Source organism: Protopterus annectens, chromosome 17.part0 (assembly GCF_019279795.1).
Source record: "Protopterus annectens isolate FY-2018-M chromosome 17.part0, PAN1.0, whole genome shotgun sequence".
NCBI classification, from domain to species: domain Eukaryota; kingdom Metazoa; phylum Chordata; order Ceratodontiformes; family Protopteridae; genus Protopterus; species Protopterus annectens.
The window spans coordinates 586,377,981-586,402,924 of NC_056751.1; the positions used below are offsets into that span (position 1 = coordinate 586,377,981).

Consider the following 24,944-nt stretch of genomic DNA (forward strand, 5'->3'; position numbering starts at 1 on the left):
ATGGCCTGCATCTGTCTCACTTGGGCTTCAGGCTTCTGGCAAAGGCCCTTGCCTCCCTCATAGTGCCTTTTTTAGGAAAAGTCATGAGGTCGATACTACCAGCATAAAAATCTAAACAAAATACAAATTAAAGGTCATGCTGCTAAACACTAGAAGTCTAAACATGAAACTGCACTTTATTGCAAGCAATCTTAACCCTGGAAGATGCTGACATTTGTGCAGTCACAGAAAACTGGTTCAAAGTTGAGGAGAGCAACCCAACCTTAACTGGTTACTCATCCTGTCTTACATTCAGACCTCAAAATGTGGACAGCAAACCCAAAGGAAGTGGCATTTCAGTATATATTAAAGACACACACACCTCCAGGCTGGTCAAACAGTATGATGCACAGGAGGCACTCCAGGTGCAGTTAACCATTGACAAGACCCCTATTCAAATTATAGCTAGCTACAGGCACCCAAATTTGACTCAAGGTGCCCACTCCACCTTTCTGGATCTATTCAAATCTGTCAAGATTCAACCCTTTACCCTGATCCTGGGTGACTTTATCCGACCATAGATTGGAAAAACTACTCTTGCCAGATCACAAAGATCTATAAAGATTCCTCAATTTTATCAATGCAAATGCCCTGGAAGAGCTAGTTGATACCCCCACAAGAGGTGATAATTTCTTGGACTTGGTATTAACCAACATGAGTAACCACTGCAGCACCCTCACTGTATTATCCTCCCTGCTAAGTTCCGACCATAAAGTGGTCACTTTCGAAGTCACCATCTCCCCTGACCCCCCTCTAGCTAAGGGTCAAGCAAAATTCTTCAAAGCTGATTACAACCTCCTGAGGGATGGTATAAACCGCTTCACAGCCCCCTCCCCCACTGTAGGGACTGGCACCAATGTCCATATCTACACCAAAGTACTGTACGAGCATTTATATAGATGCATAGACTCAGGAATACCTGACAGGGAAAAATCATCCTCCGCAAGGAAGGGTAAACCTGTCTAGTGGACGTCTGCAATAAAAAAACTGTATAACAAAAGGAAAATATTGCTGTTCAGGACCAAGAAGGAGCAGGTGCCCAATTGGAAGCAATCTCGCCGTAGCCTGAACAAGCAAATAAAAGCACTTGTGAAATCCTCAAAAGCCAACTTCTAGTTCAAATTGGCCACATCTACGAGACAGTCATAAAGCCTTTTTCACATATGTCTGCAATCTCAAAGGAAGCACCCAGATCTTTTCAGAGCTGGTGGTCAAGGACACTAGATACACAAATGCTGTAGATATTGCCAATCTACTGGCTGAAAGATTCAGTGAAAACGTCTCCTCTGTGTCCCCCATCAGTAAATCTGGACATCCCCAGTACCTGCCCCCCCACCCCTCATCTCTAGGGAACGGGTTATCACTGCCCTCTTAAAGACAAAAAATACAGCCCCCATGGGACCCGATAACATCCCAGGCTGCATCCTACATGAACTTGCAGCACCATTAGGCACCCTATTCAACCAAAGCCTGAGTACTTGCTTCTTCCCAGCCAAGTGGAGGAAAGTCAGTGTCATCCCTTTACACAAAGGTGGAGCGTCCACTGATCCATGAAATTATAGACCCATCAGCCTAACTAGCCTGATCTGTAAGGCCATGGAACAGATTGTCATGAACCTCATTAACAGGGAAATTGGCAAGCTCCAAACACTCAACCCCACACAGTTTGGCTTTGTCAAGGGGAGGTCATATCTGTTAAATCTGGTCGACTTCTTTGAGACGGTCACCAAAGCCATGCCGAGGGGAAGATGGTGCCCACCCCCTACCTTGACTTGGCCAAAGCCTTCGATATCATTCCCCAACTCAGGCATATAAGATAAACTCTCTCAACTAGGCATCAATCCATATGTTACCAGATGGGTCGCAAACTGGCTTACTGATAGAACCCACCTAATCAAAATAGGGGAAGCCACCTCAAGCAGTAGATCCATAACGAGCGACGTACCTCAGGGATCGGTCTTGGAGCCTCTGTTATTCAGGATATACTTGTCTGAGATGCAGGCCAAAACTAGTGGGCTATGGCTGACCAAGTTTGTAGATGACTGCAAGCTGGGCGCAGTCATCAATTCCCCAAGTGATGTGGATGTCCTCCAAGAGGGTCTCACCCAAACAAATGACTGGTACCAGAAACATGGCCTCAAGTTGAATGACAAAAAATGCATCATCATCCCCGTTGGGGAGAGTGACATCCCCACATATCACATTAATAACAACGTCCTAAGTACACAATCAGTAGTGAGGGAAGTGGGCACCCAGGTTCAAAGCAGCTTGACTTTTGACCACCATGTTGCTTCCATTGTACGGAAAGCTTTCTACATGGCCCACCTCATAAGTAAGGGTATCTCATCCAGGGACAATGAGGTCATAAGATCCCTGTATTCTTGTCTTACAAGGCGACTTATTGAGTACAACGCCCCCTTTGGCATGTACCACGCAAAGCACATGCAGCAGCTGGAGAGACCACAGAGGTTCCTCACCAGGAGAATCCATGGCTTCAAATACCTACCCTACACAGGTAGGCTAAAAGCCCTGTTCCTCTACTCATTTTCATACAGACTCCTTATAGGTGACCTCTGGCATACAAAGCAATCTCAGACTCTGCCTTGACGGGACTGCTGCTTATCTGCAAGTCATGCTCCACTCGAGCAACTCATACGCGTGACCTCAACCCGGTTTGTGATATCAATAGGCCTTGTTGGCGGGACAGATTTGTGTCCCAGAGACTACCCCCATCTGTGGAATAGACTCCCTCTCCACGTCAAGCAGAGTACCTCATTATTCCTTTTTAAGCGCAACCTGGATAACTGCATGGGAACAGAAAATACACTCCTGGGATTCCACCTCTGTCCCTGCTGGACAGGGGGTCTGGGTGCTGACTTGTCTAAACATGAGCTAAACTGTTGGCTAGGCTTATAAGGGCCTCAAAGCCAATAGCCTAGTAACATCCTATGATGATAGAAGATCCATGGCCTCAATGTGTGTTGCATGACTGGTGGTAGACTAGTGTAGCTTGCTGCAAATACAGCCAGGGAACACAACAGCCCCTCCCTCCCTGCAGGTGGGCAAGCAGGTATCAGCCACTTATTGCCACCTTTCATCACCTATGTCTTACAGCACATGAACTACTGTTCAGATTTGGGTCATGTAGATAGTAGCCAAGACTTTTCCCCACAAAGCCTGATGCCCTGTTTCAGGGCTGGCCATAGATCCACCCTGCTGCAGAATTAGAGTATAAACCATCAAGAGTGGTTTGGCAGAGTGATCTGCTTGCATTGCTACTTGACGATAGTATTTTAGTAATTCATTCCTTTTCAAACTACATGCTTATCCATTTCAGGGACAAGAGATCTGAAGCCTGTCCTGGCACTCATTTTGAGCAAAACATCAAAATGTGTCCTGCATGGATTGCCATCCTATTGCAAATCCTGCGCACAAACCATACACTATTGTGGGCAGCTTAGTGGATGGCCAGTTCATCCACTGCACACCTTCATTATACGAGAGGAACCTGGATCACCCAGAAAAGTTCCACACACATGCAGGGAGGAGGGCATGTAGAGTCTACACAGAAGAAAGAAGTAAAACTTCAGGCACTGCGAGGCAACAGTGTTGAACCACTGTGCCAGTGTGCCTCCTAGGTTTTTAATTGACGTTTGTAATCACTGAAACAAAGTGTGCAGCATTCAATATGTGAATACAAAAAAAAATACTCCCAACTCCATTGATATTTGGAACCTGTAGAGATTCAAGTAAATGATTTTGATGGCTGTACATTTATCATCTGCAGGTCACCATCTCAAGATGCATTTCCTTGTTATCTAATTACCTAGAGTAATCATATGTATTTGTCAGTAGTCATTATATATCTATGAGAATAGTATTAAGCTTAATGAGTTAGATCCACCATCTGTATCCTGTTCACAGAGATAACTCTGTTCAAGATATATGTTCATGATGCCAGATTACCTCTGAAAGTAGCTATCAGTGATTTTCTCCATCTGTAAGATCAGTAGCTAGCATATACAAGTTAGGATCCAGAGCCTGTCCACAAGCATCTTTCAGATCTCATCTGTATTTTCATATGAGCTACTTGCACAGCAATAGCCTGTTGAGTCAGCATCCATATAAACAAATTCTTCATTGCCTACATGAAGTTTTTCAATTGGTAAGAAACTTTTTACAGCTTGCTGGTTTGTAAAACCTTAGTGCTTATTTGAAGAATGGAAATGATACATGTATATATAGGTGGAACTTTCTGAAATCATTGCATTATTCCCAGTAAAGAACATGAATTTAATTGCCGAGGGTTTAGAAAAGTGAGGTGCAGTTTCACTGAGACACTGGCTATATACACCTATACATTATAAAAGGACAGTTCCTAAACTTTTAAGATTGTTAGGACTACAGAATGAAAGAAGAGGTCTGATGTTTTCTTTCTTTCTCAACAAATGGTTTCAGATCTGAGTTAGCCATTTTTTCTAGCTCGTGGAACAATGAAACTCAAGCTCCTCCATTGCCTACAATGCACTAGTCCCCTAACATCCATATCTCGTTTGCTGCCTTCACGTACAGACATGGTTTACTGCAAACTCATGGCTAGTAGTGTTTGAGTGTTTTTTTTGTTAGTTTATTTCTTTATAAAATGTGTACGTATCCTTGTTTTCTACATAGTAACAGTGTAATTCTTTAATGCCATAATTAGGTTCATAGGTAAGTACTCGGCTGTCTGCCCGAGGGCATTTGTAAGCCTAGCCAGAGTGTGTTGGCTTTCGCTGCCCCATTGATTAATTAACTGATCCTCTGTCAAGCAGAGCCAGTGAAGTGATCCCAGGGGTGTATTTTCTGTTACCCATCCACTCGTCAAGGTTTCCCTTGAAGAGTGTTAGTGAGGGGCTCTGCCTGATGTAATTTTGTTCCAAAGCATGGGGAGTCTCTGTGACAGGAATCTATCCCTCCAGCTTGTTCTGTTTATTGTTGTGGCAAGGTTTAGCTCACTAGAGCGCGTGGCTCGCAGTGACCTGGATTTCTTTAGGTGGAGCATGTCCATCAATTCTGAGTTGGACATGGCTTGGCAAGTCAGGCAGAGATCACCTCTGAGTAAGCGATATGCCACTGAGTGCAGCCAGAGTTTTTTCAGTCGGGCTGCATAGGACACATGTTTGAGGCCAGTAATCCTCTTGGTGAGGTACTTTTGTGGTCTTTCCAGCTGTTGGCAGTGTCTTGTGAGGTACATCTCAAATGGGGCATTGTACTGTATGATGGGCCTAATGGGTGACGAGTAGAGGGGCACTGTGACCTCTTTATTTCTAGATGCAAACCCTTTAGTAATTAGATGGGCCACAAAGAAGGATTTCCTAACTACTTTGGCAATATGATTGTCAAAGGAGAGATTACTATCTACCTGGGTCCCCAGATCTCTTATTACCTCTTCTGTATTAAGGGGGCTGCCACCTATGTGGTAATTCGTGGGTGTTTCGTTTTTCCCAAACGGGATGACTATGCATTTTTTGGCATTTAGCTTAAGGCCATGACTTTGACACCAGGTGTCCATCTCAGTAAGGCCCTTTTGGAGGATGTCCATGTCAGCCGGAGAGTCAGTTATGGCTTCCAGTTTGCAGTCATCGGCAAACTTGGTTAGTCATAGTCTTCCTGTGTTTGCCTGTACTTCTGAGAAGTATATGCCGAACAGTAGGGGTCCCAGGACCTAGCCTTGCGGGACACCACTTGTGACTGGTTTAGAGTCGGACCTGGAGCCCGCTATTCTTACAGGGTGAGTTCTGTCTGTAAGCCAGTTGGCAACCCATTTTGTGTCGTAGGGGTTTATGTTCAGGCTGGTGAGTTTTTCTGTAATACCTAAGTGGGGAATGGTGTCGAAAGCCTTGGCGAAGTCAAGGTAGGCAGCGGGAACCACCTTTCCCGCATCTGTGGCCTTGGTAACTGTCTTGAAATCAACCAGGTTTAGTAGGCATGATCTGCCCTTAACAAAGCCGAACTGGGTCGGGTCAAGTGTTTGGAGGTTTCCAATGTCTTAGTTAATGAGTTCCATGATGATGCGCTCCATAGCCTTGCAGACCAGGCTAGTCAGGCTTATGGGGCGATACTTAACAGGGTCAGACGTGGCCCCTCCTTTGTGGAACGGAATAACCGTTGCTGTGCGCCATTCTATGGGTACGTAGCCTGTGGAGAGGCTGAGGTTGAACAGAGTGTTTAGGTGGGGGGGGGTTAGGTCGTTCTGTAGTTCGTGCAAGACAATTGGTAATCTTTCTTTCTTTTGTACTTATTGGTATATCCTTGAGTTACTGTAATTGGTAATTCTTCACTATTTCTCCTTTTTACTTATTTTCTCCCTTTGTTTTCTCTCTCAAAAAAAAAAAAAAACTTTCTCCTTTCTCTTGATCCCTATAGGTTACATTATGACTGAAAAACCTTCTGGTTTTAAAAAAATGTACAACTTGCGGCCATAAAATTCCACTCTCTGATGCTCACACTAAGTGTGTATTACTTAGGCATGGCACATTTAGAGTCTGCTGGTGATGCATGCAAGGATTCCAACCCTAGGGCCTTAATTGATTGGAAAAATAAGTTGATTTTGAGAGGGTTACTTCCATCTAAAACTGCTGAAACAGTATCTGGGGCTGAAACCCCTAAAAGAACTGAGAAAAAAAGAGGATAAAAAGCATTCCCCGGATCATGCATGCTCTTCGACTCTGGGTTCAGAACCACTTCACAAGGTTTCAAAATCTTTGGATCCAATCCCTTTAGATCCAAAGACAAAATTGTTATATCTGACCCCTTCAGATCTAATGGCAAAGTCAGATAAATCGCCATGGATCAGATCTCCTATGCTGGTGGATCTAGTGCCCTCCCAGCTCCCTTCTGCCTTTCTGGATAGTTCTCCTAAGTGTCACATTTCTAGAGATTCATCTGTAGTGTCTTCATATCATCCTTCCATATGTCTGACAGAAGCTGATGTGGACAGGATGATGAGAAAATTCCTCTCGATGCAAATTCAAATAGGAGTTTTCCTGGCTCCTACCCCATTGGATCTAGAGACCTTTGTGAGTACTCCCCTGCCTATACCATCTCCTCCTCCAATCCAACCTTTGGTTTCAGAGCAGTCGGATCTGGGGAGCCTGGAGGCATTCATATTGGATACGAAGATCGTGGTATCTTCCACTCCTGGAGCGTCTCAAGTGGTCTGGCTCCGAGCATGTCAGAGCTGGATGATTCTCAGAGCCATAGTGTCGGCGCTAGCTCCAGGGTGTTGTAGTAGACTCTGAGGTCATCGGAGCTGTGTCTACTTCTTGGTGTTGGACATCTCTGCTCCCACTTCTTCCTTGCATGGTTTGCCTTCGGGTTGAAGGGAGCTGACCATCTGGAAGCATGTCTTCTCTGAGCCATCATTTTTTTTCTCTGAGACTTTATGCGTTCGAGGTAGTAGAGAGAGCTTTCTCTACTCCTAGGGGTTATTTCCACCCTCCTCGGCTCCTACTTCCCAGACTCAGTTGTCTGTGTCTTAAGCCTCAACTTCCTGTTCCTCAGGGACAGCCAGGCTGTAAATGTCACCAGGATACCCTCCAGGCTATATTGATATCTTTCAGTACTTCTCCAGAACATCCCTCTAAAGATTTCCCTAGGAAAAGGAAGTGCACGAGGAGGCGCTTGGACTCACCTCAAGAGTCTGTCACAGAGGATACAGACTTCGATGAGAGGAAAGGGTCCCCGAGATCACCACCTAATGTCCCCTTTGGAGACTTTCTAGAAATTTCAAGTAAAAAGGTGGCTGATCCTACCAACATCCATTCCCAAGAGGAATGTGCGTTCCTCGAGGCTTTTGGAACTGGCCGTCTACCTCCTTGGGCAACTTCACCCGCTGATAAGTTCATTGATTTGAGCTCTCAATGGGCTTGGAGGGAGCCTGCTTCCACTGAGCCAGTCCCCAAGAGACCAGACAGGATCCTGGCACCACCCAAGAAGAGGGAATTCTGGAGCAAGGGAGTACCAGTTGATGCCATGGTCATAGCAGTGGCCACAGAAAAGGCACTTGTAGAACAAAGTTCCTCTGTTCATCCCTCAAGCAGGGAGTCTAGGGCACTGGACAGATTTGAGAAGCATGTATATGCTTCAGCGACTTTGCACTTCGGTCACTGAATTATTTGGCAGACTTCACTAGACTCCAGATGGATTTGATTAAAGAACTTACCAAATCTTTCTCTGGGACCATTATTTCAGAGGAAGAGAGCTCAACTACCTCACAGTGGGCTACCCTACAATCTATTTCAGCCTCGTCCATGAAGCTCATCTCCCAAGCAGCTGAAGGGCACCTCAAGGGTGGCAGGTTCAGGCATTTTCATTAGGAGACATGTCTGGATGCATCTGTGTTTTTTGCAGAGCCCTTCAAGTCTTTCTTCGTCAGTGCTCCCTTTCATGGAAGTTCTTTATTTGGCCCCAAAGTTAGACGCACTATCCAGGCGTGAGCAGGAAGGTAAAATCTTGTCTTCTGTGGACATGCATTTTTTGCCTCCTCATGGGACCTTTTTCTAGGAATGCACGAGGTGGTTGAAAAATGTGGTTCAGAAAGTCCTAGAATCCCCTCCAAGAACCATGTGGAGATGGTTCCCTCAGCAGCTGGGGGAGGGGTCTCTAATGGCAGACGCCACCCACATGGCAGAGGAGGTCCACAAAACCAAGGATCAGAAGATACCTTCTCTGACAGATTCTACTGGTGCTCCTGAAAGGAGGCCCAATTGTCCACCTCTGGAAACAGTCAGGGGTCTTTTATCCCTGCACTAGAGAGCCTGGCTAGAGATTGTAAAAGATTCATGGGTGCAGAGAATTATTTCCAGAGGTTATAAAATACCCCTTTCTCTACCACCCCACTTAATGGTAAGTAAAATCCTTGATGGTCCACCCAATCAGAGGGAAGCAGCAGTACTACAAATAAACAAGCTACTAGAAAAAAATAATTCATCCAAGAATTCTCCTCAGACCAGAGAGAGTCTGGAATTTACTCAACATTCTTTAGTGCATAGAAAACAGGGGACCAGAGACCAGTTTTGAATCATCATTCTGAACAAATCAGTCCAGTACATCAGGCTCTGGATGGTCATGGTCCAGTGCATTCTGCACAAGGATGATTGGATGTGCTCAGTAGGTCTTCAGGATCTATAATATATCAAGATGAACAGACACTCCAGGAAACACCTATGCTTCCAGCTGGGAGCCAGTCATTAGCAATTCAGGGCTCTGCCCTTTGGTCTCACCACAGTCCCCAGAGTGTTCATCAAGTGTATGGCAGCAGTAGCTGCTAACTTGAGGCTGCAGGGAATTCTGAGTGTTTGTGTTTGGAAGACTGGCTCATAAACCACTCCAACCAGGTGTCATGTCTCAACTTGAATCAACTCAAACAATGGAGTTCATTACTGTATCCATGACAACCTGTCTCTCCTCTGTCAAGAATTCAAACAATTCATTTCCAGGTTAAAGAGATCATTCAAAGTTATTCTCTTTCAGCTCGATTGATCCTTCAGGCATTGGGATTTGTGTCTGCTGTGATAATTCTGGCTCCACTAGCAAGGTATCCCATGAGAAGTCTTCAGTGGACCCATTGACTCATTGGTGCATTCTTCACCGTTTATCTAGCCAAATCAAGATAACTCAGCCCTGTAAGAATTATGGTGGATGTAATCTGATCAGATAAGGCAAGGGTTGCCCCTTTATACCCCTCAGCCAAAGGCCATAGTTAGCACAGATGCTTCCCAGCTAATTTGGGGGAACATTTCTTGAGAAGAACAGCCCAAGGCACATGGTCCCCCGAAGAGGCCAACAAACACATAAATGTCCTGGAGATGAGAGCTGTCCTCCTAGTGTTGCAGGCTTTTCAAGTCTCTTCCTCCAGAACTATTGCATTTCAGATGGACAATATGTCAGTGGTCTGGTACATCAACAAAAGGGAGGAACCAAATTTACCCCGTGTCAAGCAGCTCTGCGAGAGTGTGGCAATGGGCAATCTCATCCATTTCGTTTCTGATAGCAGCGCACATTCCCAGGGAAGTCTAGCTTGATAGCAGACAAGTTAAGCAGGTCCATTTTAATGCCTCATGAGTGGTCAATCAACATGAAAGTTGCGGAAAGTATTTTTCATCGATGGAGCCAACCTTGCTGCAGTCTTGTTGCATCTCCCCTCAACACCAAATGCAGCAGGTTCTTTCCAATGATCCCCCCCTCACCCAGGGAATCAGTGAGGGATGCTGTTCTTCACAACTGGCCCCCAGTCTCCTCTATGCCTATACCCCAGTACCTCTAATCCCCAAATTTCTTCAGAAAGCATCTTGATTGAAGATTATAGTTATCCTCATTGTCCCTTATTGGCCTCATCAGATTTGGTTTCCTTTTCTTTGTCCTCATCTACTTCACCTGCCGTGGATTCTGGATCCAGTTCCAGACCTTCTATCTCACCTGACAGACATGATCCACCCAGACATTCTAGGCCTAAAGTTGACTGCATTGTTTCTCCACTTCATTAATAACTAGACAGCCCAGGTGTTCCTCCCCCATCCACCACATTCTCTTATCCTCCCACAAAGCTTCCACTAGAAAACTTGACAGAAATAAATGGAGCGGGTTTGTTTTTTAGGTGCGGCAAAAAGACATTCTTTTTCAACACTGGTTCCTAACGTTATTGATTTTTTAGCTGCAGTCATTGTGAAGGTGCTAGTTCCTCTGCTGTTAAAGTACAATTAGTTGCATTTCTGATTTTCATGTAGAAGTAAATAACTCATCTTTGGCCTTTTCCAAACTTTGTAAAGCCTTCCTAAGGGGAACTTTTTTCTTAGACCTCCATTAAAAGAGCCCACATTTCTGTGGGATTTAAATATTCATTTACAATCATTGACACAATTTCCTATTGAACCATCAGCTAAGTGTGATCTAAAATTTTTGACCTGGAAAAACTGTCGCTTTAGTGGCCATTACCTGTGCTAAAAGAGTTTCAGAACTACAAGCCTAGTCTTCCAAGCCTCCTTATTTGATTTTTCATAAAGATAGGGTATCCTTATGAGCCAATCCCTCCTTTCTTCCAAAGATGGTGTCAGAATCCAACATTAATCAGATTATCAACCTTCCAGTTTTCTTCCCAAATTTCTCAAGTAAAGGAGAGTTTGTGTTGCACCTTTTTGATTTTCAGACAATTATGGTTCTATCTAGATAGAACCAAGAATTTGAGGAAATCAAAACAGTTTTGTATCGTTGTTGGAATCAAAATTAGGCAAACCAGTTTCTAAAGTAATTTTAGCCAAATGCTTAACTGATTTGTATTACCTTTGTTTGTGTTTGCCAAAAGAACATTCCACCAAGATCTACGGCAACTTCTTCAGCATTTTCATCCAGCTCTTCATTGTATAATATTTATGCAGCTGCAACTTGGGCTGATCCTGATACCTTTATTGCTTATTACAAATTGGATCTGGTCTCTAGGGGAAGAGCAGCCTTTGACTCAGTGGTGCACAGGAATATTCTTCTTTAGAGTCCTCCAGAGGATTTAGGTAGCTAGAGACTCTGTCCCATTTGTTGAGGAAGAATGAAAATGACAACATCAGATAAAGAAGTTATGTACTCACCATAACATTCCGTCTGTGTTGTCCATTTTCATTCTTCAACGCCCTTCCTTCCAACCCCCCTACCAGTTTGACTTATGGAAGGATTAAAAGATGTTGAGGGAACCAATGCTTCTTCATTTGAGCTCCGTTTTCTTTTATGTCATACAGGGCTGAAGGGCAGTGTCACGCATTGCTCTGTAGTATAGATGATGAACAGATGGAGTAGTTCTTTTATATGCTTTATTGCATAGAAACACTTCAGGATGGATAGCAGCATTACAAACAAACTGATTAGCAGACAGTCTACACACATACATGTTTACATCTTAACAGCTAACTACAAAATGGCAATCAAGCTAGCACATGCTTAGTGTTTATACTCTTGTGCAAGCCTCTAGAAAGCTTCTTAAAGGTCTACACATACATTGATCTACATCCTCCCTCTTAATTAGATTGCTCCCAATGAAATGGCATTGAAAAAAGACATGCAGTAATATAGACATCAGAAACAGTGTTCATGTCCAAGTTGCCATGTATCTGTAACAATGGTCAGGAAATGTGACCTGATCTAGTAATATAGTAATCAGAACTGGGTTTAGCAACAGGGACAAGTCTTCAGTGAACAACTCATATCAGAAACTTTGGGATTCATCTCAGGAACATGGATATTTACTGGAACATGAACTGGAACGCTGGACAACTCACTCTGAGATGTTCTTTCTCACAGGCTAGCTGCTGTGGTACAGGCTTGGACACCGGCTTCAAATGTTTGTAATTCCACCTAAACTGTATCCTTGTGATTCCACAATATGTGATCTCGGCTGTGGACAAATACTTTTTAAAACTCCAATCCGATCATAACCTTTGCACATTTGCATTCTCACTGCCTCTTCTTCACGTAATGGATTGAGCGGTTTGCTGCATTTGTCGTAATAAGACTTCTGGGCTTGGCATTTCTTTAACAGATGGACTTTCACTGATGTGTTATTCTTAGCACTTGGAACCAATAAACTACTGCTGACTGGTGATGTGGTTTTGGTTTGTCTTGACCAAGATGTTTATCATGAGGAATATTTCTGAGATTCAGAAAAACATCACTATTACCTCTTTTCGACTTCTCAAGTAACTAATTCACCCTTTGAACTGCACATTCTATCAAACCGTTTGACTACAGGTACTCAGGACTACTTGTAACATGAATATAGTCCCACTCTTCGGCAAATCTTTTGAATTGCTGGCTAGTAAACTGTGTGTCATTGTTAGAAATAACTTTGTACAGACTTGTGTGGTTCCTTCTATTGATGTGGCTTTGTACTATTACATACAGAACAAAATGAAAGTACTCTCTCAATGTCTTGTGACATATAAAATGCCAAAATACTAGTCCTCTCGCCCTCCTTTTAGTAGAATCAGTTCCTGGGTGGACACCATGCAAGATAATGATATACTTTTGTTGCAAAGACTTTGGAACAATCACTTTTGAACATTTCATGATGATACCATTATCAGACAAAATCTCATCTCTGTAAGGAAAATAAAGTTGCACTTGAGATAATTGATACAGTGGTTGAGCTTCTGTAAAACTGGATATATGGCTGTATGATTTCTAAGTTCATGAAGACGTGTAGAAGAAAAATTTCTCACTTGCATGACATCAAAATCAAGTTTCTCATTCTCGTGCTGTTCAGTGGTATTTATGGGCGATCTAGATAAAGTGTCAGCAAGATATAGAAGTTTGCCTTTTTTGTAGACAAGATTGAAATTGTGCTTCTGCAGTCTCAACATCATACATTGCAGTCTGGCTTGAGCTGTATGCATTGGCTTTCTCAAAATCATGACTAGATGTTGGTGGTCTGTTTCAGTCTGGATAGGTCTACCATAAAATATAATCATGGCACTTCGAACATGCAAACAAAATTGCCAAAACTTCTTTCTCTATCGGAGCATACTGCATTTCAGTTAGGGTTAGAGATCTGGATGCATAGGCAATAGGTTGACCCTCTTAAAGAATGACCGCACCAAGCCCAAATTCCAAAGCATCACAGGAAGGAGTAACTGGTTTGTGAGCATCATAGTATCTGAGAGTTGATGGACTGGCAATTCTCTGCTTCAACACATCCACGTGCTCTCTGGTGGTGTTCCAAGCATGACCAGGATACATCTTTACGTGTCGGCTCTCTGAGCAGTGCTGCTAGTTGGCTTAAGTCTGGAATGAGCTTTCCTAGGTAGTTAACCATGCCAATAAAGCGTTGTAAGGCTTGAACGTTGTCTGGAGCTCCTTGTATCTTGAACTTGCACTTCTGAGGATTCAGTTTAAGATTCACTTGACGTGCTCTTTCCAGAACTTTCTTGAGGTTTCTGTCATGTTTAGCTTCACCATTACCTCCTACTAGAATATCATCTATTATGATAGCACAAGGGTATCCAGAAAAAAATTGTTCCATTGCATGTTGAAAGACTGCACTGGCAGTATTTCTCCCAAATGGCATTCTCAAAAATCTGTACCAGACAAACAGATTTCTGAATGTAGTAAGCAAAGAGGATTTCTTGTCAAGCAGAATTAAAAATTAACTCTTTGGATCTAAGACAGAAAAAACAATGGCATTTGGCATTGGAGCTGCAACTTCAACTGTACGCATTGGATGATGAGCTCTTTTTAGTGCTTTATTCAAATTTCATGGTTCAATACATATTCTGATATCATCTGAGCCTTTCTTATGAGATACCACCAGGGAAAAATACCCATTCAGTAGGTTCTGCAACTGGACAAAGTCACACCTTGCTGCACCATTTTCTGTAGCTCGGCTTTGACTCTGTTCTACATAGCTACTGTAACTTTCTGTGCTGGCCTGACAAGTGGGCTGACATCTGGGTCTAACTCATGAAGTACACTAGTGGAAGCTTGCCTAGTTTGTCTTCGAAAAGATCAGCATAGGTAGAAAAAATATAGTGGGCAAAATTAGAGCAGTGGTTTTTCAAGCCAACATGATGGACTTCCTTATATGAAAGCCCCATTTTCAAGCCATCTCTGAGCCCTAATAATGACTGGATGTTGCCTTTTGACCACATAGAATAACAAGTTGTAGCGTCTCCCAGCAGAGTAACATGAAAGTACTGCTGAGCTCTCTGAATTTCTTCACCACCATAAGCAACAAGCTTCACATAACTTTGCCAAGTCAAGCTTTTCGCCAACACACACTAGCAAATGTTTCTGCAGACATAACATTGCACTTTGAATCTGTGCCAACTTTGAGCTCTATGGGTTTCCCATTTATCGGAACAGTACAAAATACTTCATTCTTTGTCCATAAATTTAATGCATTAACTGTTTCATGAAGCACTGTCACACCATCAACAGGAAAAGTAGGGTTACGGCTTTCTAATTGAACAATTTGTCTCTTTGAATGTTCCCTTTTAATAAAATAATGTGTGGCTTTTGATTTACAAAACCTTTTGAAATTATTCCACTTATTGCATTTGTGACGTTGTTGACCAAAAGCTAAACATTTTTCCCTTTTAGGCTCGTAACTTCCACTACAATTATGACAGTTAGCAATAAAACTGGGTAGGGGCCCATTCTTTGTTTGCTAACTCACTCTTGTGCTTCACTGAGACTGTGCATGCTCTGAAATTTGCTAGAAAGGTACGGGGTTTCCCAGTGACTGTTGCAGGGTTTACAGTTGCTGCCATGTGTTTGGGCCTGTTTCTTTTAACCACGTGCTACATACTATCAACATCAGCCTTAGAAGTTACTGGAAGCATGCCTCTCTCATTTGTAAGCATATTTGTGTGCTGTTCTATAAGCTCATATATCTGACAAATCTCAATGCCCTTATAAAAAGTTAAGTCACTGTCATGAAGCAAAACACAGCATCATACCACACGTCTGTCCTTTGTCATCTCATCCCTTAAATCACCAAATCTGCACTTTTAGCTTTGTTTCTGAAATCAGTTGTATATGCTGCAAAAGTTTCACCAGGTTTTTGATCCCTTGTATAAGTGCCTTTCCATTGTAACATTCATTTGGGGGTTACACATTTCTCTAAATTTACGTTTGAAGCACTCTGGGTCTTCCCTTGACTCAGCCGGTACAACTATATGATGGTTTTCCCCTTCTGCAAAGACAGCAAGTGCATACACAAATGAAAGCTCTCTTTCTATGGCTTCTGACCCAACTAAATTAAACAGAATAAATGCCTTTGTATGATCATCTTTATCAGAAAATGCAGTCTGTATAAAAATGTCGTACTCTTGCTCAAACACTCTCCAGTTCTCTGCAGTATTATTGTGAAACACAAGTGGACTAAGTTTCCGAAATCCGTCTGCCGTGCCAACAAATTATGCCCAAACACACTGAAAAATATGGCCCTTGTAATTGTATATAAACAAGCTGGTATATGTGCCTGTAATAACATTCAGATGCACAATAAACTGTTCGAAATACTGTACTTTATGAAATATGCTTTGAAATGGCTGTGTTTTGCAAAATAACTGTACTGTAATACTGCACCAAACATGCGACCACTTCATACACGACAACTCAAATAGCTTTAATTAATGCAACAAAGTAGTGCTTATCGAAAAAAAATTTGGTTTCCCTTATTTTATTCACTTTATGCAATTCAGATTTTATTTCAAACATTTACCATAGTTATTTTGAATATTTCTGTTAATATATAGTAATTTTGAATATTTCTGTTACTTAGAAATTCGTTTACAGCAGTCTGAATGCCTCTTTTCATATTTTGCGAATAAGAAATAATTTGAGCAAGTTTTAATACCTGAAATTCTTTTCTAATCTGTTGGCAAATTATGCGTGCAGTAGGGATGATTCAGTCCTGTATATTCCTCCAGTCTTAACTGAGTGCCTCTTGGTCACGAAGCTGAGGAATCTGGATCCCATTCTGGCATCGTATCCTTTTAGACATGCCACTTCTGTCACCATGTCACTCGTCCCTCTCTAGTATAGATGATAAACAGGTGGAGTAGTTTGTTTATATGCTTTATTACATAGAAACACTTCAGGATGAATAGCAGCATTACAAATTATAAAACTGATTTAACAGACTGACTACAAAGACATAGATGCTTATATCTCAACAGCTAACTACAAACTACAGTCAGGATCGCACATGGATAGCAGCATTAAAAATTATAAACAAACAGGACTACATAGACATACATGCTTACATCTCAGCAGCTAACTACAAATTGGCAGTCAAGATCGCACGTGCTTAGTATTTATACACTTGTGTAAGCCCCTAGAAAGCTTCTTAAAGCTGTACACACATATTGATCTACAGGCAGCAAATGAGATCTAAGGATATTAGGGGCTAGTGAATTGTGGGTAAGGGAGGAGCTCGAGAGTTTGTGTTCCTTGAACTGGAAAAAGCGTCAGAGCCTGATCCGAACACATTTGTTGAGAAAGAATTAAAGTGGACAACACAGATTTAACATTATAGTGAGTACATAACTTCTTTGTAACCTATATCTGATATTTTACTCATGTTTACAGTTTGCCGCTTCCCGAACTTGTTTCATTTGTTGCATTACAAGGATTTCATACCTATATATGTATTGCATAGATAGATTGGTCTGGGGAAAGCCGTTCTATATTCTGTGATAAGGGCTAGGTTTCTGAGTTCCAGTATTTACAAATTAAGAAACCTCTTTGCTTCCTTAACTCAGTGTAAAACAGAGTAAGCCATGTGCTTTTGCCTTATTTCCAAGTTATGAAGCATGGATAAAAATGTTTGCATGGTGGGTTAAGGGTGCCATAATATCTCCCAACATGCTCAGTTTGCCTGAATTTCTTCTGGTGAGTTTGAAACTGATTGTTTATTTTTTGGAATGTTTGTTTATTTTCAGGAATATTTCCAGTTTTGGGATGTGGCTTTACAGAGTGCAAGGATGGCTTTATTATTCCATAACTGGAATATTCTAGCCCAGAAATCTGAAAACCACTCAAAGATGTAACATTATGGTAAGCTTCTAACAGGGGGACCATTCACTGAGGGAAAGACTGCTGTCCTGACTTTGGTAAGGATAGAAGGGAACCCCCTGCTTTTAAAAGACAGCTTAGGTTAGAGTATAGAAGTAGAAATTATTGCATTATTTATTGTAAAAGTTTTTTTACTTTTCTTTTTTGAAATGCTTCTAGGAGCGTAGAGCACTGGAGCTGAAGACTGCAGAATTAGAGGAAGAACTAAAGGTAATGGATTTTGATTTTAACATTGTTTGGTAAATGGTTTTCTGGCTATGCAAGGCAAACTTCAGTAACATAAATACATTTGTGTACAAGCTTCATGAGCTTGGAATAACAATAAAGCTTAAAATGTGTGCCTCTTGCAGCAGTTGACGGTCATAGGTGCCGTTTACCAGATGACAGTGCCACCAGAATCTTTGTAGCCTGAAGACTGGGACTTGATGCCACTGTCCAGCATGAACTTAATATACAAGAATGAGTATGTGTCCCCTTCCCAGCTGTCAAACAGGAGATCTGCTAAAACTGTTGGAAATATTAAATTAAATCAGCAACTTGGTGGCAAAAAAACAGAAGAGGGAATGAACAGGTACACAGGTAAATAGGTTTCTGTTGTAGGTAAACACTCTGCACGGCAGTTATCAAATCATAATTCTTTGCTTATTGATCGACAGCCTTATTTCACAAAACAGAAATTTTGACTTATTTTACTCTTTTTTATTTTACTTAATAAATGGATTGACCCAGACAGATTGTTGTAGTAACACTGACCAAAGAATGAGGAAAACAATAGGTACATTAAGTAAAGTGACACAAATACATTATATTAGTTATTCATTTATTTAGTTAGTTGAACTAAGAAGTAAAGTCAAACTGGGTTATAACTCATTTTCATCTGATGACTGGGGAGAAAATCTCCACATACGCATTATATGTGAGCAGCAGGTTGTGCAGTGATTTATAACATGTGTGTGTGTGTGTGTGTGTGTGTGTATACACACACACACACAGATATATATATATATATATATATATATATATATAAAATCATCAAATACCAAATGTTTCAAACAGCAGACAGAAAGTGATTGTTTTAGATCAAACCTAAAATGATTGAAAAATACAAAAACTAATTTTTTGCCCTCCACAACACCCCACCCCCTACAAATTATATATTCCAACTCCCAAGGTGTCACAAAAGTGGGGTAAGAGCAAATTTGCTGACCCTGCTGCAGCATGATATCGCACAGAATGCAGCCAGCAGGCTAAAATACATAGTGTGTTATCTTTTATTCATAAGCACAAAAAGCGTTCTCTTCTCAGACCATTCGCTGTTAAAATAGATATGTTTGTGTGCATGTATGTATATATGCATATACATATTTATACATGCATATATGTATATATAATATGATTCAGTAAGAGAGTATATTAAAGGTGAGTGATTTACATGTAAATGTTAAAACAAAAGCAGTGCTGTCATTTAATGTTTGCATTGTAGTATGAACATTGATGCCAGTCATGACAAGTATGTCAGCAGATAGCATTGCCATATACTTTCTTGTCACTGTAAAGTACTCCAAATGTAGCCTTCAATCTACAGTACAGATAGGAAGATGGTAAAACTGCCGATGTGGAGAATGTGTGTAACAGAATCATTAGATAGAAGGGAAATGATAGAAGTGGTAGAGAAAGATGAATGTGTGGCAGAGGGTAGTAGTGAGAGAGTAACCATGGTAAGAGGTGCAGGAAAATGTGATGGGGAAACAGAAATAAAAATTGTAAAAGGTTGAAGGTGGTGGTGTCTCAAGGGCCGTTAGATGGTAGGGAAGTGGTAAAAGGGGATAAGATGTGGTTGGTGTTTGAGAGGAGGTCTTTAGATGGCACATGTATGGTGAACATTTTAAGAGGTAGAGAAAGATGCCTGTGCTGTGGCATAAAGGCCCTGACTGTTGTCCAGGCAACCTGGGTTCAATTAACTGCTTGGATGTTTGAGATGCTGGCAGGAGAGAATGAGCATAGCCATCCTGAGAGAGAGAGAGAGAGAGAGAGGAGAAAGGTGGTCATATACTCAGTGAACACCTCATGGTCTAATTTTCATGCTGAAGAACAGGGAAGCAACCTTGAAGTGGTGTCTAAGGGTAATTGGGGCATCCTGCTGTGTCTGCTCCTTGGCTAAGTGAGGGACATTCCACTACTGATGGCATGTTGCATGTTCCACCCTCGGGGTATTACTGAGCAAGTGAGGAGGTGGGCATAAGTAAAATAGTCCCATGGCACTAGTGCATCACTGTCCCAGGAAACCTCAATGTCTTTGTTGACCCCAACCCTAATTCAGAGCAAGTCTGGTGGAGTCAAAAGGGGGTATATAAACGTGGCAATTGAGCAGAGTTAATGGGCTTGGCTTTGTGGGAGAAAAAAAAGAGGTAGATGATTATGGTGTGTGTCAGGGGTGCCATCAGATATAAAGATATTAAAGGTAATAAGAGGAAGTCTGGCTCTATGGTGCTGAGATCAGAGTCCTGACTGCAACCCGTGGGATCTGGATTCAATTCGTTAGCTACCCCACAACTCTGAGGGAGCCAGGCATGGAAGGGGAGGTGAGAAGTCAAGGGACACAGCCCGCTTACCTCCCCAGGGAGTTGGGGAGGGATTTTTGTACTTGGGGCACACCAAGTGGTGTAATTTCCCTGGTGAAGATCAGGAAAACAACCACTTTTGCCTTTAAGAGTGGGGAAGGAGCTAACTGAGAGGGCATACCCCTTGCAGAAGTGAGTGGGCACCCTTCACTGCACTGCACCTCACCTCCTTAGTGCTTCATCAGTAGTGTGCAGGGCAGTGGGGCAGGATCTTGAACCACTCCTGATGGCTTTATGTATGTTGGCACTTCCTGGTTGACTCTGAAAGAAATGGGCCAGTTGATAAGTAAACTGCTGATCAATAGACAGTTGGGGCAAAAAAGACATAGTGGTAAGAGTTAATAGAAGATTGTGTGTGGCACAGTTTAAATGTGCTACCAAGCTACATGAAAAAGATCATTTTGCATAGAGGTGGCTGTTTACGGCCTGTTTGAGTAGTTAAAAAAGTCCATATTTCAGGAACAGTGCAAATGAACCCAGACTAGGTGGCAGGTGACTTTTCATATCAACAGTGTAAGCTTTCTTTTTTAGAAGTGAATTGTGTGGTCAGTCCATCTCGTGCAAATTTTTTGGGCACTTCAGGAAAAAGATTTTCTATAGACTAATAATTAGTATTCTGCATTTTGCCTTTTCTGTGATTGTGTTTGCTAATTCATTTTTTTTTAATGCATGCTGTCCCCGTACATCACCAGTAAAATGTGTCATTAGGAAATAAATTCCTGCAAGGATTTTCATTTATACTGTTTATGTTCTTTATAAGAAATCATAATGTGTGTATTGTAAAACACTTAGTAAGAGAACCCTACTTGGTATTTGAGAGCTAAGAATCCTAATGGTCTTTACAGACTATAGGAAAGGCCATTTACCTTCAGATGAGCCATTAGCAAGCGCCTTCCCAGAGAAAACTTGACCAACTAATAAAATGTTTTTGTTGATTATTGATTTTTTTTGGCGACAACATCCTTTTCATAAACTCTCCCAAACCCTCACGCGCACACAAGTGTTGAAAATACATTAAAAAGAGATGTTTGTGCTGGTCTCATGTGCAGAGTGATGAAGCTCTAACTCCGCGCCACAATGACCCATTTTAAACTAGCAGTGTAGGTGCTGAAGGGGTTTAGTGAAGGATGGCAAGGATGAGTAGTCAACGTCAATTTGCCTTTCCTGGAGTGGAAGTGGCAGCTCAGTCTACTACGTGTGTGACACTTGCTGAAATAAGTCAAGCAAGTTTGTATCTGCTCTGCAGTGTTGCATTTCCTAAAAGTGGTTTGGCTTGTGTAGTAGCACTTATGTGCTGTTTGAATGCAGCAGTCGTAGAGCTTGCAAGCTGCCTTAATGAAGGGGTCAGGTAGAGTAGACATAAACCTTGTTATGCAGATGGAAAGCTCCTGTTTTACGCCTCATTTGGCTCCTGCCCCATAGAAATGAATGGCCCATAGTGCTTTCACCTGCAGGGGAAAAAGGAGTCCGTTGAGTGGCCAAGAGTAAGGCTATGTCTTTAGCTAGGGATTAAAAAAAAAAAAAATACAGTTAACCGGCACCCATGGGGATTGGTAGATGGCGGATAACTGTAGATGTTATGTAGTCCAATCTTGCCTACATTCTTACCCGTGCTGCGACTCGGCCATACTCTAGCTCAAAGTCTTCAATTGGCTCGTGGCTAAGAGGTATCTCATGCTGCAATGCGCCTATTCCCCAGATCTCGTTTGCCATTTGTACAGCTCGGACGTGGTCTCGCTCTTAGACGGGCCAAGTACAAATTTTCTACTATTTGTTCAATTTAGTGGCCCCAAAAGCTATTTTAATAGTTAGTGTGTGTGTGTTTTTTTACTTTTAGCAGTTTAGTGAACTTTTCTGGTATCCCGTTTTACCTGGTGTTTACGGGCTAGGCCCGTTTCAGTTAGAGGACCTAGTCCTCCCCTGTTTTTTTCCTGTTCTTGTTCTAATTGTTTACCAGTTTAATCCCCCTTGGCAGCATTATTTTTGTAGTGTGACTGTTGGTTGTTCTCCTGTTGTTTTTTCCTGGGCTAGGCCCGTTTAACTTAGAGGACCCAGTCCTCCCTGTGGTTACTTTGTGGTCTCTAGGCTGTTTGAGTTAGAGGCTCTAGTTTCCCACACTTCTTTTTTTCTGTGGTGAAGGTGCCTTATTGTTTTTCCCCTGTGTGTGTTCTTGTCTCAACATGTCCAAAGAGTCTAAAGAGCACAGGCCTTCGGGCTTCAAAAAGTGTGTTAAGTGCAACAACAAAATGTCTTTGACAGGTGGGCATTCTATATGTATATACTGCTTGGGGGCTATTCATTTAGAGGAATCCTGCTTGTTCTGTCACGCTTTCAGCCCCCGCGTGCTGCAAGAGAGGAAGAACAAGCTGATTTTGAGAGGATTGCTGAAACCATCTTTTGAAGAGGATTTGGAGAGATCCTCCAGTACCAAGTCCTCTCCTTCCAAATCAGATAAAAAGTTGGATAAAAAGTCATCCAAGAAGTGCTCTCCGGCTTCGTCAGTCTCCTCGGAGCCTCCAGAGAAAATTAAGACTAATATTGCTTCTTCGACTCCACTGGCTTTAGAGCTGATAGAAGACAGTGCTTCGATGATGTCTACATCGGCTCCAGGTTTATTGGAGCCGAGGTCAGATGTCAGTTCGGAGCCGGTCTCCAGTTTTTCATCCAGTCTCCCCGACTCGTAGGTCTCCCTCTATAGGGAGATCCAGATCCCCGACCATGTCTTCTAGATCCTCTAGGACACTTTCCAATGACGATGTCGATACAGTGGTGAAGAAACTGCTTCAGTCATCGGTGCTGGTTAAATTGCTTTCGGCTCCGGAGCCCGTCCTCCCTTCATCTTTGGCTTTTCCTCCTCCAGACCTTTCTTCGGAGCCAGAGCTGTCAGTTCCGTCTGATGCCTCGAGATCGGCTCCAGTTGCCCCTTCTGGCATCTCGGTTCCTATCACCGCTCCGACCCCATCGGCGCCGTCCACGGTGTCCAGGGTCCACAGCTCGCCGGTTGGAGCCGAGAGAGAGGTATCTGGTCAATCTTCGGCTCCGAGCCTTCCTGTCAGTGCTTTGACTTGACTCGGGTGAGCGTGGACCCGACATCGGCTTCGGACCTTATTTCCTCAGCTCCGAGGTTGTCTTCTGCGGTTAGTCTATCTTCGGAGCCGGGGGGATCAGCTTTCGAGGTCATGAGGAGTGTGCTGGCCAAGTAGTCAGCTGCATCCTGCGGTACCGACACTTCCCCCTCCAGCACCGATATCCGTATCAGATCACCCTGTATCTAGGAACAGCGGAGACCTAAGGCCTCAGGATACCTCCATGAGTGGTCCCCAGCTTTCTGAATCCTCCCCGGGTTTTTTACCTGAGGAACCACCCAGAAAGAGGAAGCACATTAACTCCCAAGATGAGTCCCTCACATCTGCCACTGACCTCGAGGAGTCAGAGGGGTCCCCTAAGTCGTCTTCTGACGATGTCTCTTTTTGACATATCTTGGAAATACTGAGACAGAGAGGTGACTGGCCATCTAAAGCCCCTTCTGAGGAGGAGTCGGTGTTCCTGAAGGTTTTTAGTTCCCAACCCACCGCCTCTTGGGTTTCTCCCCCTTTGGACGAGCTCCTGGACCTCGTTTGAAGAAAGGTGTGGGGAACTCCGGACACTGTGGAACCTGTCCCTAGGAGATCCAACAAGTTTTTGTCCACTTCCCCTGATAGAGAATTTCTTACAAAAGGCGTTCCAGTAGATGCCATGGTGATGGCAGCAGCCACCAAGAAGCAACGTTCAGAAACTTCATCTACCGTCCATCCCCCTAACAAGGAGTCCAGGGCTATGGACTGGTATGGGAAGCGTGTGTTCTCTGCAGCGACCTTTACACTGTGGTTGCTGAACTACTTATCGCATTTTAGAAGGCTCCAAAGAGACGATCTAAAGGAGTTGGGAGATTCTCCACAGAGTAACTTTTCTGATGCTGTGGCTCCGAAAGTCAGTGCACAGATGTCTACCCTAAATTCTATTTCTAACTCCTCCATGAGGCTGATCTCGTACACAGCCGATGGAGCGAGCAGGGCTTCGGGTTCCGGAGTTTCTCTTAGGAGACCCTCCTGGATGCGCCTGTGCAACTTCGCGGAGGCCTTCAAATCTACCTTTACCTTTACTTTGATGGTTCATCCTTATTTGGAATGAAGGTGAAGGATACTCACTAGGTGCGAGCAGGAAGGAAAAACCCTGTCTGCCGTGGGAGTCTGTTTTTCCATGCCTTCTAGACCTTATCCCAAGGGCCAGAAGGGTGGGAAAATGTGGTTCAGAAAATCGCAGAGGTTTTTTCCCCGACACACAGAGTGATTCCCCCTCCAGAGGCAGAGGAGGGGATGGAAACGCAGGTAGACGCCGCCCTAGAGGCAGAGGCGGCCCACGTAACCAGGGGAACTGCGATTCCTTTCGTGGCTCCCCCTATCAGCGCTCCTAAGAGGAGGGCCGACTGCGCATCTCTGAAGCCAGTCGGGGGTCGCATTTCTCTATATCCAGAAGCCTGGCGAGACATCACCAAAGACGAGTGGGTATTAGAGATAATCTCCAGAGGTTATCACATTCCCTTTCTCTCATCTCCTCCTCCAAACAAAAGAATCCCAGACGTTCCACCCAGTCAAAGAGATTCCACAACTTTAGAAGTTCAAAAGTTGCTGCTAAAAGGAGCCATCC

The 24,944-nt window shown here is 43.0% G+C and overlaps 1 protein-coding gene across 1 annotated transcript in view; it reads left to right on the forward strand.

Annotated features, from left to right (window-relative positions):
* PPP1R12C (protein phosphatase 1 regulatory subunit 12C) overlaps window positions 1-24,944 on the forward strand; it is a gene marked incomplete in the record, with an annotated part of 1,670,410 nt that overhangs the window by 1,493,324 nt on the left and 152,142 nt on the right. The window contains 1 exon segment of the mRNA XM_044059211.1: window positions 17,797-17,847. Coding sequence (XP_043915146.1) covers window positions 17,797-17,847 — 51 coding nt within the window.